This window comes from Mustelus asterias, chromosome 27, assembly GCF_964213995.1.
Source record: "Mustelus asterias chromosome 27, sMusAst1.hap1.1, whole genome shotgun sequence".
Lineage (NCBI taxonomy): Eukaryota > Metazoa > Chordata > Chondrichthyes > Carcharhiniformes > Triakidae > Mustelus > Mustelus asterias.
In genome coordinates this window covers 37,468,964-37,494,949 of record NC_135827.1, presented here as the reverse complement: position 1 = coordinate 37,494,949, position 25,986 = coordinate 37,468,964, and the positions used below count along the sequence as shown (strand labels likewise).

Here is a 25,986-nt window from a genome sequence, read left to right as displayed (position 1 = left end):
ATGGAGTGCTGACGCATTTTACTGCACTCCAGACAATATATAAATACAAGTTGTTATTCAATGGTAGTTTAAATCAAATTAATATCTATTGCTGAAAAAATTAGAATTAAAAATGTTACTTTTTGAAGACAGTAGATAAGAAATTCGGTCCCCATTCCTTTTTCAGAGATTGATCCAATGTGACTTTGGAATCACCTACTTCCTCTCATTCAGGATTCAGTGGTGGGATAGTTTTTCGCTTAAAATTATTATTAAAAGAACAAAAGGTTGGAAGTGATTTATTTAGGTAAATAGCACTGTTGGAGCTGGGAATGCTTTGTCACAGATTATCTGAGGCAAAGACCACTGTGCCTTTTTGGGGAAAATGGAAAAAATATTTGAACTAGAGGAAAGTTATATTGCTAGTGGGAGAGAGGGGGGTTGGGGAGGGTGGGAGCTGAGTAGTGGGATTAGATTTCTCAAGTAGGCACAGAAAAGGCATCAGATGGCTTCCCTCTCCGTTATAAACTTGAACAGAAAGAAAGTTGAAACTGACTGGTCTGGTGGAGCTCATAACAGCTTGGTGTTGACTACTTTAGCAATAGCCTAAGAGTTTGTCTAATCATGTGGATGACTTTAAATAAAAATGCGGAGGAAAATTAATAAGATGTATTGGAACTGCATGATGAACTAAACTGGGGCTCAAATACATTCTTTTGGAAAAAAGCAAATTACTACGGATGCTGGAATCTGAAACCAAAAGAGAAAATGCTGGAAAATCTCAGCAGGTCTGGCAGCATTTGTAAGGAGAGAAAACAGGTGACATTTCGAATCCAGATGGCCCTTTGTCAAAGCTTTGACAAAGCATCATCTGGACTCGAAACGTCAGCTTTTTTCTCTCCTTACAGATGCTGCCAGACCTGTTGAGATTTTCCAGCATTTTCTCTTTTGGTTTCGCTCTTTTGCAAAGTTCAGCCTTATTTTTTCCAGACAGCAAGTTTTTGCTTTCTTTTCTGGAGTTGCAAAAAGTTGGGGTTGAGTCACTTTCTCCACAATTTAAGGGGGAAAATCAGAAAGATATCCACACCATGTCGCATTCCCGACCGCTTGTTTACAGCACGCTGTGAGCACAAGTATGGTAGCTGCTTAATAAGCAAAAGGTGTTGGAAATGCTCAGCAGATATGGCAGCATCTATGGAGAGAAAAACAGTTCATGTTTCAGGTCAATGATTTTTCATTATAGTCTCTGGCAGTGCTTCATGGAACTCTCTACCTGAGGCTCAGTATACCCTACACTTCAGTCTTCACCTTCTGAATCCAAACCCAGCATTATGATTAAGCTTCAGTCACTTCTGCTATCCTAACACAGCTTAGTATCAGCTTCTTTATTCCTTTTAGGTGTAAAATTTCTCCCACTTTACCTATTATAAAAGAATCCTTTGGGATGTTTTCTATGTTATGTCTAATATGTTAAATACAGCATAAATATATGCAGATGTTGTTGGCATCCACTGTCTTGTATATAAATAAGAAATATTTAGACGAGAATAAGTCTCTTGATAAAAGTACAGATACAAATGTCAGTAAAGCATAAAGATCCCGTACTAACAAAAAATTTAGGCTGGGATTCTCCCAAAAAATTCTAAGTTTCCAGTGTGCATCACTCCCGCAGGTTTTTTTTAAGCATGATTTTCAGATTGAATCTCCCACACTCTGATCACTGCAGAGTACCCTAGTGGGGTTCCCTCTGGAAATCAAGGAGTGGGGCCTGTTCCTGCCTGAGAGTTAATGGATGAAAGATTGACAGAAGATTAAGCTCTCCTGGCTGATCTTATGTGCTCCTTGGCAGCTAGTTGACGAGTATTGCCAAAGCATTGATTGCAGTCGAATGACAAATCCAAAATATGAAAAAACATGGTGTTGGTAAAGATCACAGTGTTGATACAAATTTGTTTACAGTGTCAACAGAATAAATGCACAGTTCAAGCACAATGTTAAGTATATTAATTCATATTTACTCCCATTCTGTTGGTCCCAGATGGGACGCATAGCAATACTGCAGCATTTTATGAAGTTTATTTCTGATTTTAAAAAAATCTTTGTCCACACATCCATATAACCACAGAGGGTGAATCCTTTATTCTTTTAAATATATGGTTACTTTATTGACTGGTTTGATCGAAACTTAGTCAACATATTCTTTGAGTGAACTGTTCCTTAAAATAACAGCAGATTTCAACTGTAACTTTAATTTTGAGTGTTTGAAATCCTCCTTTCTCCCTCCTCCTATCTTCATACCTGTCATATCTGAGTCAGCTTCTAGGTGGTGATCAGCATTAACTCAGCTAGAAACTACCCGCGATCCAACCGCTGCCACTTTGCTGATGAGGGATTGAACACATGTCATTCCACTCGGATACCAAAAAAAGCAGATCCTTACTTGTTTATACTAAAATAATTTGAATATAAACCTGAAGTATTAATATTTTATGGGAACCATGTTAATGAATTTAGCAAATTCAGCTAGAATATGCAATTTGCCCAGTTCTCAAGTGCCAGTTGTATAAAATGTGTAGTTGTGTTTTAATAATTATGTTAATGGGCATTTCATCTAGCTGTTGTGAACTTGTCTGTTCCTTATTGCTCTAGGGCAGTAGTTCCCAACCGGTGTGCCATGAAGAACTCCCAAATGTGCCGCAAAATAAGATTCAAAATGATTCAAAATTCATGTCAAAAAACTAAAATTAACCTTTGTTTTCAGGTCTGTGGTTGGCATCTCTATGGTCCAACGAGCCTGGAAAGGGCTGCACATGCAGGGTTTGGATTTTTTTAACATTGTTAATCCAAACCACACATGCGCCAGCTGAGAATGGACCATAAATACATTGTTTAGATTTTTTACATTGGTCAGGCCTGGGCCTAATCAACATAAAAATCTGTGCATGTGGAACTTGTTCCTGGCCGACACATGCACAGGAGGCCTGAGATGTCGACGACTGAGCTAAAGATGAAGGCCCCATGCATTTGCGCAAAAAGCGAAAACTCAGAAAGGGCCCAAAAACCCCAAAACTACAAAGGATCATGAACGAAGCCCAATTCATCACGCAAACCAATCTCCAATCCATTGACTCTGTCTACTCTTCCCGCTGCCTCGGCAAAGCAGCCAGCATAATTAAGGACCCCACGCACCCCGGACATTCTCTCTTCCACCTTCTTCCGTCGGGAAAAAGATACAAAAGTCTGAGGTCACGTACCAGCCGACTCAAAAACAGCTTCTTCCTTGCTGCTTTGGACCTACCTCACATTAAGTTGACCTTTCTCTACACCCTAGCTCTGACTGTCACACTACATTCTGCACTCTCTCCTTTCCTTCCCTATGAACGGTATGCTTTGTCTGTATAGTGCGCAAGAAACAATACTTTTCACTGTATACTAATACATGTGACAATCAATCAAATCAAAATGGAGAAGTGAGGGAGACGGGGAGAGGTTAAAAGAAAAGGAGGGAGGACAAGGAGAAGTTAAAAAAAAAAGTTTCCAGTAAGGTAAGAAGACAGAGGCACGAAACAGGAACAAATAAAGCTAAGAAACAGGCTCCAGACCTTAAGTGAAGTGGGTTTGGAAGAAGCCCTAGTTGTCAAAGAGACCCCAGAAAAAGCCCCAAAGATCTGAGAAGGCACCTGAAGTTTGGCAACTCCATGCTACGGGACTTTGGACAAGGGTACACCTTTGGAACAGTACTGTTCTGCTTGTCATGGCCAAAGAGCTGAAATTGTGCTTGTAAGTTGATGCTTGAGGGCATTTATTGTGTAGTGTAGTGTGTTTGACCACAGTTTGCTATGGTTAAGTTCTTGAAGAGAAGTGAAGAATTTCACTCTAATTCAGATATGGCCAAAAGAATAGAACCTCCGGAAAAAAGTACACAGACAGGACAGCATCACTTACTTGGCTTTTGGAATTTTCATGGACCGGTGCTGCCCCTTGCCCTGTCCCAGAATGCCTAATTTGCAGGGAGAAGCTTTCAGACTTCTGTCAAGCTGCAGTGGTACCAAGTAAATTGAAGCGCCATTTTAATATAAGACACTGTTCACTGTCCGGCAAGAATATACAGAACTTCAAGCACCTGAGAGAACAAAATTTAAAACAACATCAATATGATGGAATGTGTGTGGGTTTCAGATAATGCGCAGGAGGCAAGTTACCTGGTGGCGGAGGTCGTAGTGAAATAGAAGACTCTTGCACATTTCTACTTTCTCAGAAGACTAAGGAAATTTGGATGTCAACTACAACTCTCACCAACTTTTACAGGTGCACCATAGAAAGCATTCCTTCTGGTTCTATCACAGCTTGGTATGGCCCCTGCTCTGCCCAAGACCGCAAGAAACGACAAAAGGTCATGAATGTAGCCCAATCCATCACGCAAACCAGCCTCCCATCCATTGACTCTGTCTACACTTCCCGCTGCCTCGGCAAAGCAGCCAGCATAATTAAGGACCCCACGCACCCCGGACATTCTCTATTTCACCATCTTCCGTCAGGAAAAAGATACAAAGGTCTGAGGTCACGTACCAACTGACTCAAAAACAGCTTCTTCCCTGCTGCCATCAGACTTTTGAATGGACCTACCTTGCATTAAGTTGATCATTCTCTACAGCTATGACTGTAACGCTACATTCTATACTCTCTTGTTTCCTTCTGTATGGACGGTATGCTTTGTCTGTACAGCGCGCAAGAAACAATACTTTTCACTGTATGTTAATGCATGTGACAATAATAAATCAAATCATAAACCATTGCTGAAAGTATTGTGAGTGTAATATTGGGAGCTGATGCCACCATAGAAATTGGCACAATTCCTCTTTCAGATAATACAATCAACTGACGTATTGACGAAATGTCAGTCAGTATTGAGTAGGTGCCTCAGGAGAAATTAGTAATAAGTCGAAAGTTTGCCCTGCAGATTGATGACTCCACAGATATTAGCAGACACATCCAGCTCATAGCCAGTGTGAGGTATGTTGATGGGGATTCTGTCAAAGAGAATTTCCTCTTTTGCAAAGATTGGCTGGTCATGCGACCAGAGAAGAAATTTTTCATGTCATAACTGCTTATCTGGAGGAGTGATGTGGAGATGCACCGCGGTGTTGGACTGGGGTAAGCACAGTAAGAAGTTTCGCAACACCAGTTTAAAGTCCAACAGGTTTATTTGGTAGCACAAGCCACAAGCTTTCGGAACACTGCCCCTTCATCAGGTGAGTGGGAGATGTGTTCGCAAACAGGGCATATATAGACACAAACTCAATTTACAAGATAATGGTTAGAATGCGAGTCTTTACAGGTAACCAAGTCTTAAAAGTACAGACAATGTGAGTGGAGAGAGGGTTAAGCACGGGTTAAAGAGATGTGTATTGTCTCCAATACAATACACAGCTCTTTAACCTGTGCTTAACCCACTCACCTGATGAAGGGGCAGTGTTCCGAAAGCTTGTGGCTTGTGTTACCAAATAAACCTGTTGGACTTTAACCTGGTGTTGTGAGACTTCTACCTGGAGGAAAGCAATGCTAACTGGACCAGGTGCAGCAGCATCTGCACTGACGCAACGGTTTCCATGAAAAATCAAAGGATTCGTGTGTAAGGCGAAAGAACAGAATCCTGCCATCCGGGTCAGCCGCTCTATCCTGCACCGTGAAGCCCTTGTGAAAAGAAAGCCATCTAAGTTAACTGCAGTATTAGACCAAACAGTGAAAATCTTGAATACTGTGAAGTCCTTTGAAATTACATTTGTTTACTATTTTGTGTGAAGAGATGGGAGCCGAGTACCTGGAATTACTCATACACGTCGAATCTGATGGCTGTCTCGGGGAAAGGTCCTCTCTCATGTTTATGTGCTCTGTAACGCACTGAGTTTTCGGCTCTGCATGAATTGCCACACAGAGGTTTAATATGTGATGATTCTTGGCGTGCTAAGCTTGCCTATCTTTTGGATATATTCAGCCATCTGAATGAGCTGAATGTTAAAATGCCAGGCAAAAATGAGACCATCCTGACTGTCACACAAACCTGAAGGCTTCAGATCAAAACTGACCCTTTGGCAGGAAAAAGTGGCAAGTGGGTCAATTGAGATGTTCCAGCTGGCAAAACCATACTCGACCTTCTCTCCACACATCTCAAAATACTACAATGGAAGCTCATATGCTACTTCCCCTCCACGAGTATGGAAGACTTTGACTGGGCACGTGATTTATTTAGTTCACTTGCTTTTGAATCGTTAGAGACATTGTCATTAAAAGAACAAGAGGAATTTGCAGAACTCAGGATGGATCACATGCAAATTGAAATTTGCAGAAATGTAAAGAAACAAAAAGATGGAGCATCTATCAGTGGACCAGTAGACCTGCGAGTTGCCCTGCCATCAGTTCCTCCCAGAATCAAGAGACCTGCTCACAGAGGCATGCCCAGTTGTCACAGTAAGGTTGTCAGTGAGATGCTGCTCACAGTGTTTCCTTCATTTATGAACCATTCACATTGAGAAATACGGACTAATGAAAACTGAAACAATTGAAATCCTTAATGGGAAACATTTAAAATTGTCCAACCTTTTCAATCAAGAATATTGTATTCGACATGCAACTGGTAATAAGGTTTTCCTCGTCAACTACTTAAACTAATGGAAACTGTTTTCGGTGATGGCTTTTAGGATATTTTAGGTGTTTTTCATTAGAGGGAATTTCAGTTGAAGAAAATCGGTGTGCTGTGACATATAATAGGTTGGGAACACAGCACTTGAGAGTGGATAATTACTCTGTTGCCATTCTGATGTATTATTGTTTCCTGATTACTGTTCAAAGAACATTATGAGAACAATGTTTGACTCTCAAGAATAAGGTAACTACTACATTTATTTATTGTAGGTAATTAATATAACTAAGTTGGAAATGCAGTGAATAGGAATTTAAGTGCCTTTTTACTTCTATATGTGAAAATTGATGTGTCCCCAGGGTCAAGAAAGTGATTCTTCAGAAGCGTCAATACGAGGCCCTCGTATAAAACACGTTTGCAGACGAGCCGCTGTCGCGCTAGGTCGGAAAAGGGCTGTGTTCCCTGACGACATGCCCACCCTGAGTGCCTTGCCATGGGAAGAGCGTGAGAAGATACTATCTTCAATGGGAAATGACGGTAGGCAAAGCAAACCTAAAATGCTCTATTTGCTGAAATGGTAAAGTGTGATTTTTACCTGCTGGAGTGCAGTTGTTATACCTGTTTCTCGGGGAGGGGAAAAGGTCCAATTTTAAAAATTTTGACAAGCCTCTGTTCAACTGCACATTTTACTCCAGATTCTAAAACCTGGAGCCTGTCCAAAAATTGGACAATACTGAAAATTCATGGAATTGTTTTAACTTGGAACATCAGTCCAAGAAACACTAAGGTCAAGTTATGAACCATTGATTTTGTAGCTTGAATGAGATGATGTGATAGTATCCTGTCTAAATTGTACTTGGCAGACCAGCTGTAAAAATAAAGCTAATGAGATATAATGATCCAGGTCATCTCAATGAGTGAAACATTCATTGTCCTGCCTGTGTCGTTTGCATGCATCTGTCCTGTGAAATGTTAACTGAAGCTGAGGTTTGAATTTAGTGACTAAAATGTGGTTCAACTGACCTCTAACCACACACTATCTCCAGGGCAGGGTTTAGATTGAACCTGTGAAGATATTCATCCAGAAAACATCCAACCGTTCAAGTATTGCTCATACTTATTGTACAGAAAGCACTTATTGTTACAATCTTTTACAGGAAGTCTCAAATTTTGTTTTAATTGCATTATGAGCAATTTTAGAAGTGTCAAAAGGCTTTGTCTTGCTTTAAAAAAAAACCCTGGTTATTCCCTCTTGGGAAGAAGTGGCATAACCTTGTGAGAGAGACTTTGCTTGATCAGCAGTGTGAGTTTCTGATGAAGGCAGCCATTGTTTAATTTGCTGATATAGCTATATCTGATTATTAATTATTTCTTGATCTTAATAACTGCCCAAGTACAGAATGGAGAGTAGAGTATAGAGCGCTCAACACTAAAACCAGACGAGAGTGAGTCAGAGTGTGCGCTCTCACAAGTACCGATAGTTTTGTTTACAATTCTGGCATAGAACATAGAACATAGAAAGCCACAGCACAAACAGGCCCTTCGGCCCACAAGTTGCGCCGATCACATCCCCACCTCTAGGCCTATCTATAGCCCTCAATCCCATTAAATCCCATGTACTCATCCAGAAGTCTCTTAAAAGACCCCAACGAGTTTGCCTCCACCACCACCGACGTCAGCCGATTCCACTCACCCACCACCCTCTGAGTGAAAAACTTACCCCTGACATCCCCCCTGTACCTACCCCCCAGCACCTTAAACCTGTGTCCTCTCGTAGCAACCATTTCAGCCCTTGGAAATAGCCTCTGAGAGTCCACCCTATCCAGACCCCTCACCATCTTGTAAACCTCTATCAGGTCACCTCTCATCCTTCGTCTCTCCAGGGAGAAGAGACCAAGCTCCCTCAACCTATCCTCATAAGGCATGCCCCCCAATCCAGGCAACATCCTTGTAAATCTCCTCTGCACCCTTTCAATGGCTTCAACATCTTTCCTGTAATGAGGTGACCAGAACTGCGCGCAGTACTCCAAGTGGGGTCTAACCAGGGTCCTATAAAGCTGCAGCATTATCTCCCGACTCCTAAACTCAATCCCTCGATTAATGAAGGCCAGTACGCCATACGCCTTCTTGACCGCATCCTCCACCTGCGAGGCCGATTTAAGAGTCCTATGGACCCGGACCCCAAGGTCCTTCTGATCCTCTACACTGCTAAGAATGGTACCCTTCATTTTATACTGCTGCTCCATCCCATTGGATCTGCCAAAATGGATCACTACACACTTATCCGGGTTGAAGTCCATCTGCCACTTCTCCGCCCAGTCTTGCATTCTATCTATGTCTCGCTGCAACTTCTGACATCCCTCCAAACTATCCACAACACCACCTACCTTGGTGTCGTCAGCAAACTTACCAACCCATCCCTCCACTTCCTCATCCAGGTCATTTATGAAAATGACAAACAGCAAGGGTCCCAGAACATATATGCAAAGTGGGGATTGCTTTGCTGTTACAGTTTCAACCAGGAAGAAATGTGCCTACAATACCTGATTGGAGCTGTAACAGCCTTGCCTGGGAGAGTTAGGCAGATGTCGCAACTGTTTCCAAGAAGTTAAGGATTATATTTAAAATGTGGAAAGGAGAAAACTCCTGCTCTTCTAAATATTTAAAATGAGGTTTGATGGGTTTACAGAGTGCCCAAACATTTTGTAAGCCAGCTTTGATACTGCACAGAGTTTTCAATCTATGATTGTGAAGTGCTGAGACTGTGCTGCCTTCAAAGAATCTTGATATGGTGGGAAGGTGGGATCGGGCTGTTGAGTTCGATGATCAGCCTGATCATAAGGGCCAAATAGCCTCCTCCTGCTCCTGTTTTCTATGTTGTGTTTCGCTCAGGGAACAGGTCTGATCCTGAATCCTAATTTACATTCCTCATCTCTGAAGCTCAAGTCACTTCTCAACAATACAAAACTGGGGGTATGAAAGCGCTAAATACCATACCAGTGATTGATATGAGACATTCCCACAAATGAATGTCTTGGTTAAAAATAAAACCTCGATAACAATGCCTGTTGAAGGAGCAGTGCTCCGAAAGCTCGTGATACCAAATGAACCTGTTCGACTTTAACCTGGTGTTGTGAGACTTCTTACTGTGCCCAACCCAGTCCAACGCTGGCATTTCCACATCAATGCCTGTTGGTTTTCTCTTTTAGGCCAGTAAAATGTGATCAAGTCATTGGGACGGTAGGTGAGGCTAATACTGCCTCATTGGTATAATATGACTCTTCAGAGGTTGCGACTAGTATATTGGTTGGAACAGTAGAGGAAACTTCACCTTGCATCTAACTGTGCAATACCTGATCAGGGAATGTTTTGATGTTGATTGTCTAAAATGGAAAACGTTCCAATTTTCTCTCATAGTAAACTCAAAATCCACACAAAAAAAAATTCTTATGCAAGCAAGAAGTTGTTTGGATTGAATTCCTGAGCAAGAGAGTTGAAATGAGCTGCCTTACTGTACTGTTGACGTTCAAGCACTTCTGAGTCATTGATTACTTTTCTGCTAGTGTTGGCTATGTTTCTTTATGTTGTTTAGTTTGGCAAACGAAAAATATTCTTAACAAATAATAAAATTGAAAATACCAGTAAGAATGTTCACAAAATAAGCAAAAGCATGCTGTGCAAACCGCATTTTTTTGTGATGGTTTATTGTTCAAATGTGGGCTTGATGATGACCACTCTTCATTCAGTAGCACAGTTCTTTTCTCGCAACAGTTTGCTTGTAATTTACCCTTTTCCCTTTCTTTCTGATCTAGCACCCTATACGTGTGTGTGTATATATATACATATATAAATTCACAAAGTCACATAGCAAATAGGGGCTAGCAGGATATTTTCACCCATGCTAGTGTGTGTCCCCTAGCCAGAACCTGCTGTTCTCCATCCCTGCCCCCATGACAGGTGATTATTCCTTAAGTTACTTCACAGTCCTGTAGTGATAACAGAATTAAATGTATGCGATTTATTCAAAGAGCTGCACAGTTTTAGCGTGTTCTAGTTTAATGTTGAAAACCATTGTTGCGCATTTTGTTCTGTGGCTCTTTGACCTAAATCTCAACTTCAAATCCCTTGATATCCCTTGACTAACAAAATCCATGGATCTCAGCATTTGAAGTTTCAGTTGATGCCCAGTGTCCACAACTTGTGAGGGGTGAGTTCTATATTTCCGTAACTTTTTATGTGAAAAGGTGTTTCCTAATTTCGCTCATAAATAGTTTTTTATGCCCCTTTTTCTGCATTCTCCCCACCAGAGGAAATGGTTTCTCTCAGTTATACTATTGAATTCCTTTGTTTATGCACCCTATTCTCATAATTTACCCATTTCAGTTCTGGTGTAATTCTGATGGATATATCCTGTACCCCCCCCAAAGCCAGTATCATGGCTGGGATTCTCCGGTGGCGAGTGAGAACGGAAAATTTGACATTCCAGCCAAAACTCCATTCACGTTCAGCGGCACTGGAAAAATCCCACCACGAAAGTGGACGGAAGCTTTTGGCCCTTGTTACTGAAAGAAATGCAAAATACTGCAGACACTAAAAATCTGAAATAGAAACAAGATGCTGGAAATACTGAGCAGGCCGGGCAGTATCTGTGGAGTGAGAAACAGTATTAAAGTTGCAGTTCTGTAACTACCGATGAAAGCTCATTGACCTGAAGTGCCAACTCTTTTTCTCTCACCACAGATGCTGCCAGATCTGCTGAGTATTTCCGGTATTTTCTGTTTTTATATCTTTACTAAAGTTTGGTGCTCAAAATTGAACAAAGCATCCCAGAAGGGTGTTGATCGAGGTTCTGCACCGCTGAAGCATCACCTCTTCACTTTCGTATACTAACCCACTTGAGATAAAGGCCAACTTCCCAGTATCATTTTTAACTTCGTTTCCTGATGGCAACAGCACAGAAACCATCACGTTTCATGATTTATCATTTTGTTTCTATCCCTTCAACCACCTTACCTATTCCTTACTAGATATTTATCTAGTTAGGAACGAATTTGAAAGGAAGTGTAATGATTATTTGATGTCAGAGATTAGACATATGCTTTAAAGTTGAGATAGGATCTTTTATTTCGATCCCTGGAAGATTGGACGTTAATATGTCAAAGTCAATCTCCAAGGACAACACAAGGTATGATTTCATAGAATCCCTACAGTGCAGAAGGGGGCCATTCGACCCATCAAGTCTACACTGACCACAATCCCACCCAGGTCCTATTCCCATAACCCCACACATTTACCCCGCTAATCCCCCAGACACTAGGGTCAATTTAGCATGGCCAGTCACCTAATCCGCACATCTTTGGTTTATACCAGCGTTTCCCAAACTGGGTTCCGTGGACCCCTGGGGTTCTGTCGGGAAAAGTTCATGGTTTACACGGTACTCTGGCCATCGTAAATTTGAGAAAAAAAAACTGTCCTTCCAGCTTGTTTAGTCAATAGTGATTTTCACACTGCATTGGCTACTCATTGGCGCACTGGTCAGCCTATGAGCAGCCAATGCACTGAGAAGCCAGCCTCAGATTGGATGAGCTGGAAGTAGCGACAGAGTAAGTATTCAGGCAAGGGCATGAACAGATGGAGGCATGAGATAGACAGTGGCCGCGGGGCAAGAACAGTAGTTGCCACGGCGGGGGGAAGGGAAGCGGCCACGGAGCAAGGGAAAAAGAGAGCTGAGTGTGTTTTTCTGTGTGTGTATGAGTTGAGAGAGAGAGTGTGTATGAGAGGGGGGTGGGGGGGGGGGGGCGGGGGGGTCAGAGAGAGATGCAGAATTGTGTATGTGTGATAGAGGTGAGAGTGTGCGTTTGTATGTGTGTGTGTGTGTCTTGTATGAGAGAGATGTATGTGTATGCGTGTGTGCCTAATATGAGAATCCAGCTCTCCAGGAGCACTTCTAATAATGAAATACCTCCCATTAAAATGACAAAAGGGTAAGACTTGAGTACTCTGTTTAATGAGAGAATGTTTTAATTATAATAAATGTATGCATAAACGAAATAAAAATACTCTTATATGTTTGTACCTATTACACAAAAACAATCAATTTTTTATGATCTCCAACATAATAAGAATGTTTCTCAGGGGTTCCATCAGTACCCTTGGAGATCAAAAGGGTTCCGTGGCTGGAAAACTTTGGGAAATCCTGATATATCTCAGAGTTTGTGCTTGCTGTTTGCCACATCGTGTGTTCTTGGCACCAGCTGGGGAAGTGATCAACTGCAGTTCAGTTGCTTTGCCAAATGCAGAGAGGGAGTTGTCGGACAAATGATTTTCACACATCAGTCCAAAGATATGCGGGTTAGGTTGATTGGCCATGCTAAATTGACCCTAGTGTCAGGGTCAATGTATGGGGTTACGGGAATGCCTGGGTGGCATTGTGGTTGGTACAGATTTGGATGGACCGAATGGTGCCATTCTGTGCTGTAGGGATTCTGTGATCTTAATATATAGTTAATAGAGTCCTTTTGCCTGTGGAATCATTTCTGTATGCATAAACTTTACTTTCTAACTTAGGCAGCTTTAATTTCTTGTGACTAAAAGGTGTAATGTAAGCAAGACTAGACTTGCTTAGCGTGTTAGTATGCAAGAGACTGAAATGCCATTAGCCAGAAAGTGCATTCAACTTTATAATGGGTAAAAATGTATAGAAATTCTGGGTCATTTCAGTAATTGATATGATCTTTGTGGTAGTAAAGATGATAGGTTGTTGGAACCCAGCTTCAGTTTAGTTCTGACCAAGCAAGTTACGCATCTCGTCTGTGTCTTGTAATGCACTGTAATCTGCAGTGATGTTTTGTATGCTTGTGTTTTGTCAGTTGACTAATAATGAAGATGGGAATTTCCAAACTAAGTTTCCAAACCTATACTTAAAATTTAAGGTGGAGTTTTTCAGAAGCCACAATGTAGAGTTTGGAGTTTTATGTTCCTGCGTACCCTGTAAACTGCATATGGACTTTACGTACAACTGCACAGACAGTAATGCTTGAGCAAAGCTGTGTCAAGCTTGCTGTTTCTAAATAGTTTACTATGTGGGGTTGTAATGGAACCAATGTGTTATGATAGCCATGGGCGATCGTCAGTAGATCTCCCAGTGGGCCTCGTAGAATATGAACTCCGCTATTAGCAAGTGGAGGCTTGTCCAATAGAGAAGGAGCAGTGGGGGGAGGGGGGTTGTGTGTGTGTGTGTCTGTGGGACGGGGGTGGGGGGGGTGGTTTAAAACCAGCTGGCTGGCAGTTGAAAGACTTCGGGGCTGACCTGTACATTGTAGTCGCTGAACAGCATTTGAGTGTGTTGTCAATAAAGGGCGATGGTGACGAAAGACTCACCTCGGTAAGATTTTTACATTGACAACGAGGAATAAAGTGAGCTTATTACTTCCCTCTGGACCAGCGTTACTGTCGAGGCAAGCAATCATCCTGTAAGAAAAATGCTTCTTTTTGGTAAACTTTAAGCATGCGATGCAAGCATAGAAGACTAGACCTAATGTACAGAGTGCATGTGTTACTTTTTTCGGGCCAACAATATTGAGGGGGGATGCGAAACAGAAAGTAGCCTGTTGACGACATGTGGGGTCCCAACTTCAGTGTAATAAAAAGCCTGACCTACACGGATGCCCCTGACTCCAAAACCTTGAATGAATTGATGGACTTGGTTAAAGGCTATTATGACCCAAAACCTTCCATAGTACTCCAGCGATACTGCTTTAACCTGAAAGGGCAAACTCTTTGGGAATCTCACCGAATTTCTGACTAGGTTACGAAAATTGGCAAGGCACTGTGAATTCGGGCCACCTCTGAATGACATGTGGCGCGATAGACTGGTGTAGAATTGACAATGTGACAGTCCAAAAAAACTTTTACGGGAGATGCCTCATCATAGTAACTGATCATAAACCGTTGCTAAAGAAGACAAGGCAATACCCCCCACCATTGCCTCCGCCTGGATACATCATTGGGCCTTGTTACTGACGGCTTATAAATACCTCCTACAGCACTGCCGTGGGATCTGGGATAGCTAACTTCGATGCACTGAGTCATCTGTCATTGCCTATGAGCCCGTCTTCATTATCAGCAGTGGATGGGAGTGGCTTGGTAGGCCCTGGGTGCAAATGCATGTGGACGTTGCCGGGCCTTTTTTGGGTTCCATGTTCTCAATTATGGTGACAAAGTTTCTGCATGCATGGGGTACATGAAGTCCTGATCTCTGACAATGGCACTGCCTTTACAAGCACTGAATTTCATACTTCCATGCTTTCCAATGAAATCAAACACATTAGGACAACACCTTATCACCCGCCATCGAATGGGCTGGCTAAAAGGGTGATGCAGACTTTTACGCTCAGAATGAAGAAGCAACCCGCAGCATCCATAGAGACCAAACTGGTGTGATTTTTATTGGACTGTAGGACTACCCCTCACACAAAGACAGGAATTGCCCCAGCGGAATTGTTACTGGGATGGAAGCTTTGGACAAGATTAAGCTGACTGTTCCCAAACCTAACTGTGAGGATGGAGTCCCAACATGAGAACCAGAAGAAGAACTATGATTCTGCAAGGACAGAAAGAACATTCAAAACCTGCGACCCAGTCCATGTGAGGAACTTTGGGGCCGGCCTCAGTTGGATTCCCGGGATCATAACCGATCATAAAAAACAGGGCCCGTGTCTTATAAGGCTTTATAAGGGAGCCCGTGTCAGTGTCAGCCTCATTTCTAGCCATTGGGACGACCGCTGCTAATGTCAAGCCATGACTGAAAGTTGGCCCTACGTCCGCTCCTCTGAGTGACGATGACATGGATTCCAAGAAGGAAGTGAAAGATACCGACACCCCAACTGTAGCAAGACCTCCAGAAGAACCGGCGTCTATGATCTTACGATGCTCCCTTCGGAAGCGAAGGTTTCCAAACTGTTTCACAACTCCTGATCCAGTGCTGCCTTCAGTTGACCCCAGGTCGATCGCTAAGTAATGGACGAAGACCGGCCTCGCTAAGATTATTACACAATGCAACATCCATAAGATCATAAGAAATAGGAGCAAATGGAGGCACTTTCATCAGCTCCACCACTCAGTAAGATCATGGCTGATCTCATTGTGGCATTAACTTCACTTTCCTGCCTGCTCTCCACAACTCTTGATGCCCTAGTAGATAAAAAACAATCCCACCATGGCATCTAGTGGAATTTAAATTCAAATAATAAATTTGGACTATAAAGCTAGCCTATGTAGTGGTGACCATGACATCTAACATTGATTGCTGTAAGAGACCATCTGGTTGATTTTTGTTCTTTATGGAAGAAAATCTATCATCCTGACCTGGTCTGGCTGACATGTGACTCCAGACCCACAGCAATGTGGTTGACTCATAACTGCCCCTGGAATGACCTGATAAGCCATTCAGTTTGAGGGCAGTTAGGGATGGGCAGCAAATAATGTCAAAATCCCCTGAAAGAAAAAGAAAAGAATGTCGCTTCCCACTTTTCTAAAATCCATTGAGTGTAAGTCCAATTTCCTCAACTATTCCTCATAAGATGAACCCTTTCTTCCCAGGAATCAGCCGAGTGCAGCTTTTCTAAACTGTTTCCAATGCATGAATAAGACAGAAGTAGATAGGTTCTTGTCTGATAAGGGTTTCAAAGGATATCAGGGGTAGCTGAGAACATGGAGTTGGGGGAGCAGGCTTGAGGAGCTGAGTAACCTATTCCCGGTCCTGATTCATATGTTGATATGTTCCCTACTTTAATACTCCATCCTCTTTGCAATAAAGGCCAATGTTGCATTTGCCTTCCTAATTACTTGCTGGACCTGCATTCTAACCTTTTGTCTCTCTCCATTTAAATAATGTTCAAATTTAAATAATCTTCAAATGTTATATTCCTGCCTATGTGGGCAACCTCACATTTTCCCACGTTATACTTCATCTGTCAATTTTTGCCATCTCACTTAACTTACCTATATCCCTTTGCAGACTCTTTGCATCTTCCTCACAACTTGCTTTCCCTACTTATCTTTGTACCATCAACAAGTTTGATTGCAACACAGTCACTCCTTTCATCAATGCCATTGATGTAGAACGTAAATAATTGAGGCACTTAGTTACAGTTTGCCAGTTGAAATGACCCATTTATGGCCCTTCTATTGGAGCCATATCTTCCTGGAGAATGTTGCTCCTCTGACTGGTTTTATGTAAGTACTTGCCTGGTAGGGAGCCTCACCCATGGGAGAGCATATCAGAATTTTAAGTAGAGCTCCCTCCAATGTTCTGTCCGTTAATTTTTTGGTATGCTGTCCATATGAGAGTGAAATTTTGTAAAATCGAAACTTATAGAGGCACAAGAAAAACGCAGGAGTTCCATAATTGGCCTTTGGTTTTCCATGTATATAATAGTGGGTTAGATTGACACAGAGCTGGTAGCTTAGATTATAGTTTTAAAATGGAGGCTAAAGAATCTAAAACCATGAAGGCATCAATGACATCAAAATTCTGTCCATTTGTTTCAATATACTGGGTTATAAACATGATGTATTAAGAATTCTTTGACATTATTGTATTATTTGATCTGTATACTTAAAAGTTGCATGAAGTAGCTGGGGTCTTTTTCTTTAGATGGTTGATATTCCCTTTTGGAAAATAGAATGCATGTTTCCTGGGAAGGTTCCTGGGAATGTGTTTATATTTGTGGAGGGCTTTGCTACACTAGATGTCACTGAGTTAGAATGTAATCTCTCCTGCCTAAGATAACATCCGATTATGAAACTGTTTCTCTATGCGTTGCAGATAAATCATCTGTCGCTGGGTCAGAGGATGCTGAACCACCCGCACCAATAATCAAACCAGTCGCCAAGCACAAGGTCCCACAGGAGCCTATCGTTCGGAAAGGGAGGAGGTCACGTAGGTGTGGGCAGTGTCCCGGCTGTCAGGTACCAGATGATTGCGGCCAGTGTACAAACTGCTTGGACAAACCCAAGTTTGGTGGTCGGAATGTGAAGAAGCAATGCTGCAAGTGAGTGGAGCTTCATAATCAACTGTTTTACAACAAGAAATCTGTTTATATTTTTGACCTGCTTGTATTATGACAGTGTCTTATCATATCGTAGAGAAACATGTGAAAGTGCACCATAAAGAAAACTTTTCAAAGTGTAGGCATTTGTTAATGTAGATGAACATAGCAGCTGCTTTGTGTACAGCATGTCTCACAAATGCAAATTAGCTGAATGACCAGTTTTGTATTGATTTTGGGATGAATATTGGCAAGAGCACAAGAAGAATTTCTTGCTCTTCAAAGAGTGTCCTGGGATCTTGAATGTCCATCTTAACCGTTAATGTCCATCTTAACGTTTAATGTTTATCTTAACAGACATGCTTAATGTTTACCCCATGATTTATGTAGTGCTGGTATTGGATAGGGAATTCAGTAGTAACTGGTAGAGAATTATTTAGTTTGGTTTATTATGTAGGTTACAAATGCAGCTCATGCTGTAGCCCCCAAGACTGGCCAGGTTCAAAGTTTAATCACTGGTTTGTTAGGATTGCTGATCTCATTGAAGAAAACAAAGTGCTACAATTTGAGCTGATGCACTGGGCTAGGTTGGGGTAAGAACAGCAAGGGATTCCTGCTCTTGATCCCTATTTAGTGAACTTAGTTAAAAAAAATGCACATGGACATTTGATTTAGCACAAGATTAGGCTTTATTTAAAATTGACTAGTCTGGCAACGCTTGTCCAACCTTGTTAGAATGGCTAGTTGAACGAATTACCTGAGGACAGCTGGTCCCCATGGTTCCATATCCCAGCAAGAGTCAAATATCTTCATGAAAGGAAGGGCAGTTAGCATACAAAAATGCCATTGCTTTCATCGTGCAGTATTCTGCTGAAGGACCCAGATTTGTGTTTCACTCCCCAGGTACTGACCTCTATATTTCTTGAAATGTGGACGGATAATGAAGTCTAAACTCTAGAGGAGCTTGGCAAGTCCTCTTGGATATTAGAGACCCTCTTGAGTATTAGAGTCTCCTTAGTATTAGAGTCTCTTAAGTGCACTTCGCGTAAGACCTTTAACAATTTAGTCGAGACAAGAGGTTTTTATCCTAATTCCTGGCTGGATTTAGATCCACTGGAGATGTCATCCCTCCTAGAAAATGTTACATCGTAAGTCTTTTGTATATTTTTACATACGAAGCTTGATAATTGCGAGAATTGGGCACGGAAGTCAGTGCATGTGGTTTACGGTGCTCTTGATTTTCTGACTGGTTCTCCTCTGAAGTCTTTCCAATTAAGACATTTTGTATCGAGCTAAATATCTCAACATTGGAACTATTGTATTAAATTGTTTAAGATGCAGTGCCTGAAACTGGAATGTGCATGCTATAATTTTTATTCCTTTTTAATCTATTTTCCCATTTCTACTATACCTGTAACAACTTGCTATCTTCTCGTGAAGGATGCGGAAATGTCAGAATCTCCAATGGATGCCTTCTAAAGCACCTCCTCCGAAACCAGTTAAAGGTAAGTGCTGTCAGTATTCCTATTAACATTGCTGTGCGCTTGTTAATTTGCAATTGGTTCCGCTTCTGCACTTCACAATCCGTAAATTTTACAAAGTTGCACTTGCTACCTAGATAGAAAATCCAGACTTACACACGTAGTTTTTTAGAACACTTGTCCGAACTTGCCAAAGTGCTTTACCTGCTTTGCTTTGAAGAGCAGTGACTGTTGTTATGGTATTCAAGCCTTTAACAAAAACTTTCCCAAACAGAATTTTTATGTGTGTTTAATGTGCCCTGTGAAATTTTTACTAATAGGGTAGGAGCCATCTTATTTGTTGCTGATTTATAAAAATGAAGATTTACTGAGAGATAAAGTATATTTGTGTGACAGGTAAAAACCAGTTTTGTTTCCTCTGAACCTGCCTTCCTTTGTAATTTTCTTCTCATTATAGACACTATCCTCCTAGTCCCCTGCTAAATGGTACTGTTAATGTTCACCTAGTGATTTCCCCATTATCCATAAAATTTTATATTTCTTATAAATAATTTCTTAGTGTTTGAGGTTGTGCAAAGAGTATTTAAGTAGGCACTGTGAAGTTAATTCTTCCCATTTTATATCTGTCAGGTCCTAAACTTCATAGATTTTAAAAAGAAACCACAGCCGATTAGATTTTAATCCGTGTGGCTTTGTACATAGTACTGCATCTTTGGGGAGGGGGAGTGCCTTAAGTGGATATTTTTTAAAACAGGAAGCACTTGAAATTAAACAGATATTTGTGTGTTTGGATTGAATGAAAGATCTTCTGATGCACCTGTACAAAATGCGAATGTAGCAATAAGAGTTTTGGGATGACCCCCCTCCCCCCCACCCCTGTTGGCTCATGGATGAGCTCTGTAGTACTGAGCCGTATGGAACCCACACTGCGTTGATTTAGCAGCTTATGTTCCCCAGGGGTAAATGAAACATTGTGTGCCTTATCACAGTCTGAAGAGCACACCTGGAAATTGAAAATTAATGGAAGCTCTATGAGGATAGAGTTGATAATTGGACTGAAGGTCCTCCATATATAGTAGCCTACTCAGTCCGAAGAATGGCCATTTGAGCAAGGTGACAAAGGCATGTTTTGGTGATTTAGAATCATATTCTGTCATGGATTCACTGCCTTCAAGAGAGAAAAGAGGTAACTGGGTTGAGTTTGATGAGGATTGTATCCTGTTTATTATTTGACTGATGTATTTTAACTTTGGTCCTTAGTAAAGAAAAAGGAAAAGAAAACAAAAGTACAAGAGAAGAAAGAAGTGCCAGCAGTAAAGCAGCATCCTGATTCCAGCCATAAAAGCTCTCCCCAGACTGGTTCACAAGGACAAGAGCACGCCCAGAAAGTAAACCAGGTTCCTCATCAACACAATGACCAGCAGATTGAGGAAGGCAGCTCCTCTCCGCCTCCTGAAGCCCGGCAGCAGGCAGCTATAATTTCACCTGCCCGGAAGCCGAGCAAACAAACCCCTCAACCATCTGACCCCAGCCTGTCTCAGCAGCCAGCACCTCTGCAACTAAAGAAAGAATCGGTCAAGCCTGGGCTGAGTGATCCAAAGAAAAAGCAGCCACCGCAAACAGATTCAGGTAATCCAAACTTGACATTCACTGTATCATACACATTGCTGCTGTAAGCCTAAGCTCTGCAGTAAGAGTAACATTTTTGTATAAAGGTACTCTATCCATCATTTTAAGAAGGCATGGACTGATTTGAAATAAATGTAATTGTTAATGTTGCACAGCATTATTTCAAGGTTTTCATCCCAACAAAATGCTTTCTTCCCTTTCACTCATTCCCCTTCCAGTAGCTGTAGTTGGTTTGCTATCATAGCGATAAAGGCACTTTTCTTGCGTGTATGTTGGGGGTGGGGGTGAGGGTGGGGTGGTGGTGGTGTCCCGCACCAGGTGGTGTTACAGTCAGATTTACCACTTCTACAGATTGCATTAAAATTTGTCAGTGAACCATTTCACCGTGGAACTGGTTGCCTTCCCTCCAAGGTAAACAGGACCTGTCATGATGGGAATTGGAGAGCACCATTCTGATGTAAAAGTGCTGGAAAAGTCTGGAAAGGTTTTGCATTGTAATTGAAGATTTGTTTAAATTGCATTTCTCTGCTGTTTCCTCTGAAGAATCCCCCCCCACCCCCGTCACATCATTTGTCTGACAGCAAGACACTTCCTCTGTGTCTTTTGTGCCTTCTGTCTTCTCGTGTTTTGATTCAGTGAATTTGCTGTGTGTGTGTGTGTGTGTGTGTGTGTGGGGGGGGGGTGTAATATATATTGTTAATGTTAAATAATGCTATTATGAGGTGACCCAACCTGTGGTCATCTTTTTTTGCTAAGCTTTAAGGAATGCTTGCATGCCATGCAGGAACTGCGTAGTGCAGAGTGTCTTATAGGACACAGCTGAGGTTATAACAAAAATTTTCTGACTTTCAGCACTTTGTTCACTCAAACCAGGGCCAGGTTATCTTGCATTGCAATAACTGTGCTGCTCCCGTTATTAGGGGCAGCACGATGACACAGTGCAGCCTCACAGCGCCAGAGACCCAGGTTTGATTCCCGGCTTGGGTCACTGTCCGTGTGGAGTTTGCACATTCTCCCCATGTCTGCATGGGTTTCCTCCGGGTGCTCCAGTTTCCTCCCACAGTCCAAAGATGTGCTGGTTAGGTGCATTGGCCATGCTAAATTCTCCCTCCGTGTACCCGAAGTGTGGCGACTAGGGGATTTTCACAGTAACTTCATTGCAGTGTTAACGTAAGCCTACTTGTGACTAATAAATAAACTTTAGGCTTTAACTTTATTGAGTTCAAGGTAAAACATAGAATTGGGTTTGCATTGTTTTACAGCCGGTTTAGTGTCTAGCACCTGAAATATATGATGCATCTTCCAATTATTTATTTTATTTCCTTTACCTCTTGTTAGGGGGTTCTTAAGTAACATCCAAGAGAGCAGGCAGGCAATCTTTTCCCAGTCTTCATCTCATGTCCCCCTTGATGGTGTTGTGGGGTTTCTTAGCTTTATTTCTACCTCCACCCCCCCCGCCACTTCCCCACCCGTGCATGGGACCTCTTCTTAACATCATCTGGAACCTGCCACACCAGGAAATAGATGTACATGCGCACTTATCACCTATCGATGGTACAGTGAGCTTGTACACTACCAGCTGAAACATATGATGTCTGTTTTCTTCTGTCTCTCCTCCTGCTGTGCGCAATTCTACAGGTACTAATTTGGCACCTTGCCCAAATGGTGCTTTCCCACGTTTGATAATCATGGCAGGCTGTTCACTTCTTGGGGGCATCACAGCTTCGGCCTGACCTCAGCTGATATCACATGTTGTGTCCGGATGGTAACTGAATGGCAGCCAGGAGCACTGTGTGATTTCCATCCCTTTCCAGGAGTACTGAGAGCATTTGTAGAGTCCCAAATGCCGCACCGGCTGACATGAGCACAGACTGGGAGTTGAACCTGTGACCATCTGATCTATATGACTCAGTTATACACTGTCTTTACTAAAAGTGCTCCATGATGTCTTTTGTTAAAGGTACCACAAAACCCTTGTCCATTTTTAGACCGAAAAAGGGCTGTTGTACCTTCTGCTAGGTGACAGATTTTACTGAATTTGAAGCATTTAGGGGGGAGGGGAAAAGATACCTCATGCAATTTGAACCTGTTGTCAGTGAAAGGTTCATCTTGATTTGTCGCTTAATAAAGATCTTTGTTTCCCCAGCACTAGAGCTGAACAAGCAGAAGAAAACCCCTGCTCGTTTCAATATTCAGTTAAAAACTAAAAAGCCGAAAGAAAAGGTGAGATTTAAACTTTCATCCTAGCTTTTTAATTCTACCTTACTTAAAGGACAACTCCAGCACATTTTGGTGTATGTGTGTTATCCTGGGTAACTATCATTCTGGTGACATTAAAGATCACGCCACGGTTTTTAATCTTCTGATTGCATTTTCCCGAGATGCTTCTGTAGGTTTGCAGACATCAGGTGTTCTTTCTATCGTGCTGTTCTGTGTCAGATTAACTGCACAACAGGTATCCTAGAGCTTCCCTTCGTGTCAAGGCCTAAAAGTGTCTCTTCTGTTCTACCTTTTCCTTGGTTAGATTTCACAATTTCAAGTTTTCAGTGTAGAGTATCATGTGCTGAGAGTATGCTGTGCCATATTTGTGGCCTCACAATTTTCTGTTTGTTAAAATTAATACACGTAACCCAGCAGGTCTACAAGTCAGGTTTCCCCAAGCTGTACACCTGCATTTCCAATGTGCCCTTGTTATGCAAAGTTTTGACCCAAGAACCTAAAATTGTAAAACCTATTCAGCTACCCACCCATATCCCTTCTCAATTCTCATCCCCACCCCACTTTTCAAGAAAATTAAGATCTAGGCCTGCTACACTCGGGTCCCTGACTAAGGAAGACACCTAGATGTCAGTATTGTCCAATGATGACTCAATAGATAATTTCACGCGAAGCCAGTTGTTAATTCTCCTTGGAGTTTCACCTAATACTACAGCAGAGTGGTCAGTGACTTGGGGCAAGGATTTAAAGTGATTGATAGAAAGATTAGAGAAGAGACGAGGAGGGGGAAAGAATCACCATATGGAACTCACTGCCTAAAAGGGTGATAGAGGCAGAAACCATAAACTCATTTAAATGGTGTCTGGATTTGCACCTCAAGTGCCGCAACCTGCAGGGCGAAGGACCAAATGTTGGAAAGTGGAATTAGGCTGTGTGGCTTGTTTTTTGGTGGGTGCAGATTCGATGGGCCAAGTGGCCTCTTTCTGTGCTGTCAACTTTCTATGATTCTGTGGACACTTGAGGGAAAGCATTGGGCCTCTTCCTGGTGCCTTCCTTAGCCCATCTCATGTTGCAGAATCTGGGAGTGAAGAGTGTCTAGTTTCAGTGTTGTGATTTTTTTTGTTTCAAGTAGAACGTCTATGGTTTGAAAGGGAAATCAGCTCTGCTGACTCATGCAGGTACAACTCCAGTGGGCTGGCAGGCTTTGGTACATTAATAAATGTGCATTTTAGACCCAGACAGTGAGTGTCGTTAACTGTTTTAATATAGGGATCATCACAGCCAGGATCCTGATTGATTTTCTTTCCACTTCTGTAGCTTAACAGTAGTGAGGCCAGTTGTATCACCCCCAACTTATGTCCTAGCTGAAACCAGTTGACAAAACACAGATTGGGTCTGTATGTTTTAGTACCTTTACCGATGCGGCCAGCTTTGAAGCGCAATCCAGAGTTAGGTGACTTTTATGTAAGGGCTATTTTTACAAATGTGTTCACCCAGAACCAAGGCTTGCTCACTGGGATAGCATATCAAAAAATTGCAGGGTTACTCCTCATGGTTTTTCTTCGGATAACAGGTGGGAGACTATGGAAACCATGCCTAGAATTTCTCAATATGCTCTCCCAATGGCCCATCAGAGGCTTCATAAAATTTATTCTGTAATATAATTATTTTTAGCAGACTGAAAAGCCAGCCCTTCTAATTCTCCTGTTGAGTTAAACCTTGTCTTTCTTTCATTACTGGAAAAATGCTGAAGACTTTTCAGGTGCAGGGCACAGAGATGGCCTAAAAATATATATATATGTGGTGGGAAGGACTGTGCAGTAATGCCTTCAGTGACTCCTTGTTCATTTGATGGGGCTTCAATGCTCAGAAGTCAGGTACAGAGTTCCTGAATGCAATTCATGCTCTGGATTGAATTATGCTTTCCCGGTCCGGTTTCTGCACTTTCCAGTTTCAGAGGCAGGGACACCCAAAACATTTGTGTAGGCCACATCTATTTAAGGTAACAGTATGAGTAAGAGATAACTGATATGTCCACAGTCCCTCCTGCCTGAGCTCCTGAGGTTTGAGTTTATTATTAAAGGAACAGGGTGCTATAAATACTCTTACATCTTCCCAATCTGTAAACATAATGCTAACATGTTTTTCCTACAGTGGTTTGGTACGGTTGAAGAGACTTATTCCTGGGCTGCTTTTTGTCATACCCACGAATCAGTTAACAAGAAAAATGGGACAGGGTAATTTCCAAAGAACTGACGTGTAAATTTTAAAATAGCAGTCTTCCTTTTACGATGCATCTTTCTGTCAGGACAGGTTTCTTACAGGTGCCTACCAGTGCCGCAGTGACAGGCTGCAAGCAGATGTGGCTCAGGTTGACTTGCTCTCCGACCTTCCACCCTTCCCTTAGGATTAGTCTCTCCACCAGCTTGGCTCAGGTGACATCAGGGACTGTGTGTGTGTGAGATGATAGGCATGAACACTTGTCCTACCACTTTACTACTCCTCATTAGAGTGCCAGGCTGCCTCATGCGAAGTTTTTATTCAGGGAGGACTGAAAGAGAGCAGAATCAAAGCAAGGAAGTTAAGAGGAGAAAACTGAGTCAGAAGAAAGATGAGAACGAGGGACACTGATCGGAGGACTAAGAAAGACAAACGGCACAGAAGTGATGAAATTTCAACTGAGATAGCAATGCAGAGTGGAGAGAGAAAGAAAGAAGGATGTAAATAAGTGAGACACAGGAAAAAGACTAGAAGACAGGAGAGATGAGTTATTAAACTGCAATTATTCTTTGCAAGGAGTAAAGCTACTGTGAGTACCAGAATTACTTCTCATATTCATTTTATGGACACCCTTTTTGTTTCCTCTCTCATTAAACAAAGAGTAAACTCTCTTCCCCTTTAGACTTTAATGCAATCCATAATCCCCTGAATGATAAGGTGTGATGCTTTTCTAGTTCTTTGCCAGTGATGCTTTCTGACCAGTTGATGG

General features: G+C 42.0%; 1 protein-coding gene across 2 annotated transcripts in view; it reads left to right on the top strand.

Moving 5' to 3' along the window:
- The window catches only part of kmt2a (lysine (K)-specific methyltransferase 2A), a 157,892-nt gene that overhangs the window by 47,988 nt on the left and 83,918 nt on the right, over positions 1-25,986 (top strand). For both annotated transcript variants that reach the window (XM_078199059.1, XM_078199058.1), the window contains exons 4-8: positions 6,979-7,156; positions 17,448-17,673; positions 19,111-19,175; positions 20,412-20,780; positions 22,927-23,003. In XM_078199059.1, the coding sequence (XP_078055185.1) occupies positions 6,979-7,156; positions 17,448-17,673; positions 19,111-19,175; positions 20,412-20,780; positions 22,927-23,003 (915 nt within the window). The remainder of the gene's footprint in view (positions 1-6,978; positions 7,157-17,447; positions 17,674-19,110; positions 19,176-20,411; positions 20,781-22,926; positions 23,004-25,986) is intronic.